Here is a 10,850-nt window from a genome sequence, read left to right as displayed (position 1 = left end):
AAAGATAAGAACGGGATTTATGATAAATAAAACTGTCATTCTCTAGTAATGAAAACATTGTATCTTTATTTCACAAAGCTTTGAATCAAGTCTTGTATATCCAGTTCCTGAAGTTTTAAAAATCATAGATTAAAAAAGAAGTCACAAAAGGGTTTTGGTGTTTCAGCTAAGGTCAAAGCTCATCAGCATGTGGATTTAGTGGTGTACCAGGCCAGCGCACTGTCAGCAGGATCTGGGTTTCAGGTGTGTGATAGAGCCTTCACAACGACAGTGAAGTTTTACACCAACCATTGAAGTCATCAATAATAAGAGAAGGTTGAGATGGAATCCAAGGGACAGATGATGCCACAATGCGGTAAGATATGGCGTGACACTCCTGGAGTCTGTGTTTTGACAACCTACCCTCCCTCATGTGAGCGTATGCCAGAGGGCAAAGGAAGGTTTTAAAGGACACTGCCAGCTCTTCGCATGTTTGGTCCTCTGGGTTTGATCAATGGAGGTGTGACTGAGGGTACAGAGAGCAGTAGAGTCCTCTCTCTTTCATTTGGGTTAATCCTCTTCATCCACATATGTTGAGGGAAACCAGCCCACCTGGGATGCAGCAAAACAGAATATTTTTAACAAACTAACCAAAACATTTCTTAATACTCACACAACGTGTACAAGTAAAATGAAAACTAGAAGAAAAAATACTAGACAAAAAAAACCCCCATCAATTTCAACAATAGTTTTTGATAACTGAATTTCGAAGAGAATTGTGCCATGCAGCAAGACAACAACTTGGTGTCCTACCACCATGAAGTCAAAGATTTATCAAGTTACTACTTTGAAATGTCTACTGTTAAATAAAATGTGTAGTGCTGAGTTTAACTGGGATATACCAGGTATGTACCCAGTTAGTACCTGATACAGACTTAGTATCGGGCTGTGATATGTATTGCTACCCCAATATTATAGTCAAGTAAAACCAAACACAAAATATACATATTATTTTCTCAAACAAGCGGGCGCTGTTGGGGTGAAGAGAGAGCTGAGTCAAAAGGCAAAGCTCTTTATTTACCGGTCAATCTACCTTCCTACCCTCATCTATGGTCATGAGCTTTGGGTTGTGAACGAAAGAATGAGATCACGGATACAAGCGGCCAAAATGAGTTTTCTCCGCAGGGTGTCTGGGCTCTCCCTTAGAGAAAGTGTGAGAAGCTCAGTCATCTGGGAGGGAATCATAGAGTAGAGCCGCTACTTCTTCACGTCGAGAGGAGCCAGTTGAGGTGGCTTGACGCCTCCCTGGTGAGGTGTTCCAGACACGTCCCACCAGGAGGAGACCCAGAGGAAGACCCAGGACATGCTGGAGGGACTACGTTTCTCGGCTGGCCTGGGAATGCCTTGGGATTACCCTGGAAGAGCTGGCCCAAGTGGCTGGGTATAGGGAAATCTGGGCCTCCTTACTTAAGCTGCTACCCCCGCAACCCAACCCAGGATAAGCAGAAGCAAATGGATAGATGGATTTTCTCAAACAGGATACAGCTCTTGATGTTCAACAATATTTTGAACTCAGAACAGGCTTTAATCAATCAACCCTTAATCATTCAGAATTCCTAAAATAATATGTAATATTCATCAGCTCCTATTTGTTTGTAAGGATGTAAATAAAAACACAAATTATTCTAATAGCAATCTGGAAACTTGTCATGAACCTACCCTTCCATCACTTTCTCCCTTCCACCACCCGTTGGACATCTTGGTGTAGATTCTGATAATGTCTCCCTGCTGTAAAGAAATCTCTCGTGTGTCTCTGGCGCAGAAGTCATAGCGTGCCACCGCGACTCCCACCACTCTAGGAGAAAAGACTGAGACAGAGCAAGATCTTGTCTTATCAATGGAACCAATTACAAGCTACTTTTCAAAACGTTGGAGTGACACAAACAAGCATGTGAGGCGCATGTTGGAAAACAAATGGAAAATGATGCAAAAAATATAAACTGTATCTAATTTACTGACGTATTGTTGTTCCTTGGCTGAAATTAAATGTAGAACATGATTTTTATGTATTTGAAATGTCTTTAAAGAAGTGCTAACATAAAAGGTTAACTTGGGTGCAACTTGACGTCAACTGAACTAGGTTTGCCTACACTTTTTTAGGTTTCTTTTTGTATAATAGATACTGTGGATAGCACAGGGTGAAGATTATAGGGTAGCAAAAAGCCTTGACTCATAGCCCTGACTCATGGTGTGGAAGCAAATAAAAAGCAACTTTGGCAACTTTTCTTTAGCAATACAACAAAACATATTAATAGGTAAAAGAGAGAGAGAGACGTATTCAGCAGTCCAGAACACAGGGCTTGATGCACAGTGTACATGAGGTCAGGAGTTATTGCAGTCATGTGTCGAATGCTTATTTTGAAGTCAGTTCAAGCAATGCATTCTCACTTATCAGCCTATACAAGATTATTCCTACACATGTGGGTCAGAGCTCATATCATATGTGAACACAAGTGTGAAAAGGTTTGCTTACTTTATCTGCAAAATTACAGAAGGCACAACTGTGAAGATATGCTGGATGAAAAGAACATATTTACACCCACATGCATACGAAGGCACATCATACCAAGACAAACACTCAAGTCCACAAATACTACAAGTCAGCACATACAGTACACGGTATGTGCACACAAAGCACCAAAAACAAACTACAGTCTTACATATTGACACTGTAATGGAAGAAAAATGAGAAATCTTCCCTATTCCTTTCTTCTGGACTATTTACTTATTTTAGAATTACTGATACCTGTTTTCACTGTGCAAAATTTTCTGTCATAAATTGATATAAATCCACAAAAGTTTATGTCTCTATTTTATTTAGTTGAAATGTTGGCCATGTGTTTTATGTAGTAAATACTGGCTTTGCAGCTCATTGCCATTTATTTGTTCCAAAAGGCTCTAGTTTTGTGCATTAAACTGAAAAAAGTAAATCTCAGCTGACACAAATCATTGGTTTTTATTTAAGTAATATGACTTTTCAATTAGGTTGTTCGTAGATACAATGTAATATGAGATACGAGGCATGTGACTGGATGCCATGCTTTAACAAAGATGTATAAAAAACATGAGAGTTATTGATCAGAAGCCTAGCAATGTGAACATAGAGCAAAGGGGAAACAAAGAGAGTAGAAAATCTGCACCTGTACCTGACCAGAAAGGCGAGAAGGAAGGAGGAACAAAGCTGCAGCCGCCAGGAGGAACTACAGAGAAACAGAGCGAGTGATGAGGGAGCGGGGGTGGGTGCATGGAGAAGGGAAGGAGGGGTTTCAGGCCGTAGTGGGAGCAAAGAGAGAACATAAGCAAAGTAAACACAAGTTTGACAGAAAGAGAGTGTGTGTGAGAGGGTAAAGGAGAGAGAAAAGTTGTCAAAGTCAATAAACAAGGAAAAAGGAAAGACTGGTGGAGCGCAAAACAATGAAACCATCAGACAAATTGTCATTTCACCTGGCACATGCACACATCTCAAACATTTACTCTTCTTTTATCGTTAGCTTGAAACTTATTTTTGTTACCATTGCATGTTTTCATTGCATTATCTGCCCGTCAACAAACTATTATAAAGCAGTACAGCAGTCTATAGTATGGCCCAGACAAGTGAAGACCTTGTATACCCTTTGATCTTTATTTGTAACATGGACCTTGAAGCTAGGGTAATGAAAATGAAAATATTATGTGACATGCTGTCTGATTGTACAAATGTGTATCCAGTCGTGCTACATTATCTTGAGTGGATCAGATTTTAAGGGTGGCACAAGCACTTACCTTGTTTTAACATTTGACCTTGATTTTTGGCCTTGACTTTGGAGCTATGGTGATGAAAAATGTGTACAACACTCCTATTGGAGATTCATATGTGTATCAATTTTCAATTAATTATTTTAAGTAGATCAGAAGTTAAGGTTTGGACAATCAAAGTCTTGTATAACATATGACCTTGACTTGTGACCTTGACATAAGAGCTAGGGTGATGAAACGTGTATGTGATACTCCGTCTAGACTGGATGCATGTGTATATGGAGTTTCAATAAATTATTGTGAGTGGACCAGACGTTATGGGTGGGAAAAGAGAAAGTTTACAGACATGTACAGATTGATGAAGACTATCATATAATGTGTCCGCCTTTCATTGGCCGTATAGAAAACTACATACTAGTCCTGGATTATTGAGCATGCATCAAGATACATACTAGTCCTGCAGCATGTCAATACTGTGCTATACAAAGTTATTTTAGAAACCAGTTTGCCAAATGTACTTGAAGATAGTTTCTCATTTGTTTCAGCATATGGTATATACAAAAAACAAATCAATAATTACCATAGCCATATGACAGCACTGCCAAAATCCTTGAACCTATTTTATATGTATATAATCAATTTCAAACAAATCAACATGCTGTACTTAGCTAATAGCTATACATTTTCTAGTCTTTAACAAGTCATTATGTGTTTTGTTTACTTGAAGAAGACTATGTTCATGTCTCTCATGGGCGGCTGTGGCTGAGTGGTTAGAGCAGTCGTTCTCCAATGCGAGAGTTGGGGGTTCGAATCCACCAGCAGTCACATGTCGAAGTGTTCCTGGGCAAGACACTGAACCTCTCATAGCCTCTGATGTGTGTCCCATCGGTGTATGATTGTGATAAAGCACTGATTAGTCTCATTAGAATGATTTGTTCAATTAGCTTTGTAGAGATCTAGTAGAGTGCTGTATGAATGGGTAAATGAGGACACAGATTGTAGTGTAAAGAGCTTTGAGAGTCTTGAAATAATATAGAAAGGCGCTATATAAGTACAGTCCATTTACCATCTCGTAGTGTTTTATGGAAGCTTTATGTTATTGTATGGGGGTTTCAGGCTATGCAGTATAATCCAACAGGCGTAAAACCTGGGTTCATATTGACAGTTATTATAATTCAAGCATGTTTCTGGTAAGAAATCGCCAAGAGTGTGCTTAGTTACTGATCCTGCTCATAACGCTAACTTTTAGGTAAAGCCAAAAAGCCACAATGTATCCAGATACTGACTGCAAATTCCTGACTTTTGCTACTGATGTGGTCTTGCTGGCTTCATCCTGCAGGGATCTCCAGCAAGCACTGGAATGGTTTGAAGCTGAGTGTGAAGCCGCTGGGATGAATTACAGCACCTCCAGGTCCTCGACTAGAAAAGTGTTGATTGTCTACTCAGGGTTGGAATTGAGTTGTGCAAAGTGGAGGTGGATTGGTGGATTGAGGCAGCTGTAGCAATCTCTTGTGGTAAAGATAGAGCTAAATGTAGTGACCCATAGAATGAGATTGCAAATACAAGAGGCATGAAATGTACTTATTCCACTGAGTACCAACACTCATTCTAAAGGACAGAGTGAAGAGCTTAGTTTTTTGGGAGGAGGTCAAAATAGAGTCACTGCAACTTTGCATCTACAAGAACCAGTTTAGGTGGGATGGACAGCAGGGCTGACAGGTGGATCTTCTGTTAGTCAACACTGGAGTTGTAAATGTCAATACCTATTGGGGAATTCTTGACCATCCACATGCTTTTGGCTACTTTAAAAAGCTATATCAGTAGGTACAGTAATTCAACAAAACAATCTGCATTACTAACCTTTTCAGCTTCAGAACAGGTGAGCCAAAGCAGCAGCAGGTCGGTAAATGTATGTCTAAGTACAGCATGAGGCCCAGACTAGGAGACGTCTCGGATTTTACATTTCTGAGTCAACAACTATCTCTGGCTCCATGTAAAATGAGTGAGCCAGTAGACTTTTACACTTTTAACCCCCTTCTGTTAACACAGCAATGTGGATACCGACATATACCTTCGTCTTTTCTCTATTAAACAGCTGCCATTGCAGGCAAATGTCTGTCCAGACTCCATACAAACTATTGAAAAACCCAATCCATCACCTGAAACTGTTAAACTGCACATTTTAAGGCTGTAAAATATACTTATTTTTATACCACTAAAAGCTGTTTCCACAGTTATTACATTAGAAAAAGAAAACATCTCAACTACAGAAGAATTTTCCTGACAGAGATCATTATGTACTTTTCAAATCATTTTCTGGCTCATCTGCAATAAAAAGCACACCGTTGGACTTAATTAAACATGCTTGTTGGGGATTTTCCAAATACATTTCTCCTGAGTTCTTATGGCTTTTCTGCCGCTCTGCAGCTTGTATACATTCGCTCAGCCTTGTATTATTCTTTTTTCTTTGCTGTTTGCTGCCCGTTTTGAGATTCAATCCTTTTTCTTTGCTGTTGCATGACATCTGTCTTTTCACAGAGGCTGTTTACCTGACAGAGAATACAATGCCCACACTAGACTGTCTACGGGGGTGGACGACTTAAAGCAATATTAATCCACCCCAGAATGCACTGAGGCGACGGCAGGTCTGTCAAGTCTTCATGAGGGAAAAAAGAAAGTTGTGCAATGAATGGCAGCATTGCACAAATACACCTCTTACAGAGCTGCTTTGAAAACCAATGTGCTCAGAGACCAGCTCCAGAAAAAAAAAAGCAGCGCGACAAGAATGCAGCACAATTTTACACCCAAACAGAAACAAATAGCTAAATTTGACTTTGTCCCTGCGTTCATCTGCTCGCCTCGGCTGCATATTGTTTACACATGCATCTCTCTTAAAGTTAAGACAGTTTACGTCCAGCTGCTTCCTGTTCTTCCAAATCAGACGCAAACTTTTTAGTTTTGTTGGAAGAAGGTGTGGTCTTTCAGTTGGACCAGTAGTGTTCCCTCAGGTGTCTGTCAGCAGACGGCTGTCACACATTTTATTTATTTTTTTTGTTTATTTTTCTGCAGCCAGCCCAAGTGGAATGTCATGTCCTGTCAGTAAGATTGTGAAGCCATCTCGGAGCTAAGCAGAGTGCGGAGTGTGATGTTTTGAAGTAGCAGGCTCCTGGTGGCTGCCTGAGGCGCTGAGCCCTAACTGGGACCTCCCTGCCAAGCCTGTTGAGCTGCCGAGGCTCCTTTTTATTTATGTCTGTGTTTGTGATTCGCTCTACTATCTCGTATGCCATGTCATGTTATTGTGTTCTGTGTTTGTGCAGCCGTTTAAGCCTATTATTATGCAGTAAGTAATTGCTTGAGGAAATGCATTAACTTGAGTAACAAATGCTGCTTGTATTGTTGAAGAACTAGAGCTTTATCATGGTTACACTCAAGAAAATCAACAAAATACAGATATGATTAAAAAACCGTTTGAACTTTCAAGTCTACCAGGCATTCTACAATATATATATATATATATATTCAGTTTTGTAATTGTTTCATTATGCTGGATATCTGGGATATGCTGGGAGGAGTGGCCATCGCTCTGGGAGGAGTTCTGCCCAGCATTTGGGCAGTCCTACAGCCCAGAAGAACCGAGAGGCCAGCCGAGTCTGGGTGGACGGATCTGACAGTATCTGCAGCCAATTTCTTAGGATCCACTGTGGGATGGACCTTTACAAGAGATCCTTCCTGCCTACAGCCATCAGTATCTGTAACATATCTTAATTAAATGAGGATAACGAGTTACAACAACAAATAATTTCCCTTTGGGATTAATAAAGTATTTTTGAATTGAATTTAATTTAATCTAATTACCCTGGGTCTTCGTGCAAAGCTTATTTATCATATTTAGTTACAGTGTGACATTTAGCAATGCTGAAAGATAACAAGAATAAATAGTATATATGGGGGCCGAGAGCCGACTCGGGACACGAAAGTACCAGGTTCGATCCCCAGTCATTGTGCATCTCGTGGTGTCACTGAGCAGCACACCCTATCCCAATTGCTCCTCGGGCGCCCCCAATAGCCGCCCACCGCACCAACCAGGGGTGGATGGGTTAAATGCAGAGAGCCAGTTTCGCTATTGTATGGGAACATACAATGATGACAACACATAACTTGTTGTTGTTGTTGTAATTATGTTGGGCAGGTTATTGAACTAGATCTGCATTTTGCCACAAAAAATTGTACTTAAATATTCTTATTTCTGCTGATTTTGCAGTGTGGGGCATTAAAAACAATGGCTTACTTGTTCAATATTGTCAGAATTGTGTTTACGTTTTAACATAATGGTTCCAACCAAGTGTTTCGTACTTCAAATGTATCCATTGTTTTTAAGTGACGTCTTGACAACTATAATCCCATACTACTGGGTACTCCTGTTATACACAGCTGGCAGAGTTTGTGGTCTTTCAAGAGAAAAATTATATATCTATATATATATCTATATATCTATATATAGATATATATATATATATTTTTTTTTTTTTTTTTTTTTAATGTGTTTTGTAGCAAAAAGCCACAAAAAGCTGGTCTTCGAAACAGGTCAAAACACATGCCTTGCTAAGAATGTCTTTCAGATATAACTAGCTCAAGATATGATCTGAGCCTGTAGTGTTTCCACCTGTCAGGCAGATAGTGTCAGAGAAGGAACCTGGATGTTTGTGAAGCACACTCACCACTGCCAACCTTGGTAATGGCCTTAGGCAAGTTTCCATTGGACAGTTCTCTGTAGGGAGCCTGCAGAGTGGTGTCAAGACTGCTGAAACCCTCCTTCAGAGAGTGCTGTTTATAGTGCTCTACCAAGTCCTGTGTCAAATCAGCACAAGAAGACAAAACACAGCTTTAACACTTCACATCTGTAAGCCTGCTACTTGTTATTGTACACAAATGTGTAGAAAATCTTGCAAATAAGAAGAGTTATTTAGAAAACTATTGGTCAGGTTTGATCATGACGGCACAAAATGTGTCTGTACTGAAAAATATTTATAAGCAGGAGGAAAAAAAAAACATTCTTCAAACAATTACAATAAAATTGTACCAATTCTAATAGGGAAATGAGAATTGATATAAAAACATTTGAACTCGTTAATAATAATGAAAAATGTAAAGACAGGAGAAAGTAATGCATTCAAAGTCAAATCCTTTACCAGCACAGTCTTGAACAGCCGACTCTCCGCTATGTAAAAGCATCCATCCTTGGTCAAAATCTTAATGTGCCTGATTTTATCGTTGAACCTGTGGAGGATGAATAAGACATGGACTGCTAATCAACCAAACATGCTTTCACATTAATCTGGTGTCTGTGGTGAACAGTCAAAGACGTCTGCCTGAGACGACAGCTAATCGTTGTCCTGAGAGAAGGAGCAAAAGTCTCACCAAACGTTACTTTTCCAATTAAATGATTGTGCAAACACTCATATCTTACAGTAGACTGAGTTTACAGATGTGTGTTCAGAAATTTTATTTTTTTACTAAATCCTACCTCCTTATACGATTTATGCACCTAATATAGTTTTATACAATCAACAAGTATTTTAAATATCTATTGTGAGTGACTGTCTGTCAAAAACAGAATATTTTACAAATGAGGGACTAGCTTTTCCTGAAAAAGCAAAAATCAAACCAGTCTTCAAAAACGTTTTAAAGAATATGATACATGTGCATTATATTAGCCATAACCATTTGAAAATGCATTTTGTCCTGTTTTTCTACATTGACCTTCTGAGCAGTGACTGCTCAAAATGGGAGGAAAGATATTTTAGTGCCTAGTGTTGTACATAAAATTTTGACCATGTTTTAAACTCCTTTAATTTTTATGTATTCAGGTGGCATTAAGCAGGCATGCACCATCTTACTCAGGCTATTACTAATATGTGAAAAAAATGTACTGCTTTTTTCATTCAATCTTTATTTAGACAGGTAAATCCCATTGAGCCTCGAGGACTCATTTACAAGAGAGACCTAATTTCAACAAAGAATGATGAAAACAATGGACAACAACGACAACAATAAACAGTTATAAAAAGTCATACTTGTTTTTAACTAACATTTTTTTTTGCAAAGACAAATTAAGATTACCAATGAACAACCTGTTTACATGCATAAACAGTGGCAATTGTTGCCTCTTTTTGGGGGTGCTCAAGCATCCCTAAATTTTAATTCAGCACCCCTGAAAAAAAAAGCATTAGGATTTTGTAAGGAAATTTAGTTCTCAAATCTTACGATTCTTCTAATTATTTAATAAATTTGAAATAAATATTGAATAAATGATGACACCCTTAAATTGGCCAGTAAAATCTGATTTTTTTGCACAAATCAGATCCTCAATGCCACCTGTCAATCAATCCAGTAGGCTCATCAGCAACTGACCAATCACAAATTGTCCCAAAGTTAAACGCTCCTCACCTGCAGAGCTACACCCCCGTTTCCTCCGACAACATTGTCAGGGTTTTGCATTATGAAGGATTTGCTGTCAGAGGGGTTTCATGAAAATGTTAGCTGTACAAAGGAAAGTGTAAATAAATCTTGGATTTTTAATCAAAATTACTGTACATTGTATGCCTTGGCAGAATTTTATGTTGTATGTGGAAAACTTGTCAATGCCTGTTTAGTTTATTTGAGTGTGTGTGTGTGTGTGTGTGTGTGTGTGTGTGTGTGTGTGTGTGTGTGTGTGTGTGTGTGTGTGTGTGTGTGTGTGTGTGTGTGTGACTGATCCGATGTGGGAGGGGAGGGGTTTTTGTTCTGTGTACTCTTTTTTTTGTTTGTTTGTATGTCTGTTCAAAAATTAAAAATACAATAAAAATACTTTCCATCCATCCATCCATCCATTATCTACCACTTATTCCAAAGTCGGGTCGTGTGGGCAGCAGCTTGAGCCAGGAGGCCCAGACATCTCTTTCCACAGCCACTTCTTTCAGCTCTTCTGGGAAGACCCCAAGGCGTTCCCAGGCCAACCGAGAGACATAGACTCTCCAGCGTGTCCTGGGTCTTCCCTGGGGTCTCCTCCCAGTCGGACATGCCCGTAGCGCCCAGGG

General features: G+C 39.4%; 1 protein-coding gene across 1 annotated transcript in view; it reads right to left on the bottom strand.

Moving 5' to 3' along the window:
• Positions 1–549: 549 nt before the first annotated feature.
• The window catches only part of LOC119414281 (guanine nucleotide exchange factor VAV3-like), an 81,399-nt gene continuing 71,098 nt past the window's right edge, over positions 550–10,850 (bottom strand). The window contains exons 25-28 of the mRNA XM_037681375.1: positions 8,964–9,051; positions 8,493–8,622; positions 1,699–1,847; positions 550–591 (exon numbers count right to left, since the gene is read on the bottom strand). Of these exons, the coding sequence (XP_037537303.1) occupies positions 550–591; positions 1,699–1,847; positions 8,493–8,622; positions 8,964–9,051 (409 nt within the window). The remainder of the gene's footprint in view (positions 592–1,698; positions 1,848–8,492; positions 8,623–8,963; positions 9,052–10,850) is intronic.

This window comes from Nematolebias whitei, chromosome 9 (genome assembly GCF_014905685.2).
Source record: "Nematolebias whitei isolate Nwh7 chromosome 9, NemWhi1, whole genome shotgun sequence".
Lineage (NCBI taxonomy): Eukaryota > Metazoa > Chordata > Actinopteri > Cyprinodontiformes > Rivulidae > Nematolebias > Nematolebias whitei.
The sequence above is the reverse complement of the archived record's forward strand: the minus strand, read 5'-3'. Positions and strand labels throughout refer to the sequence as shown.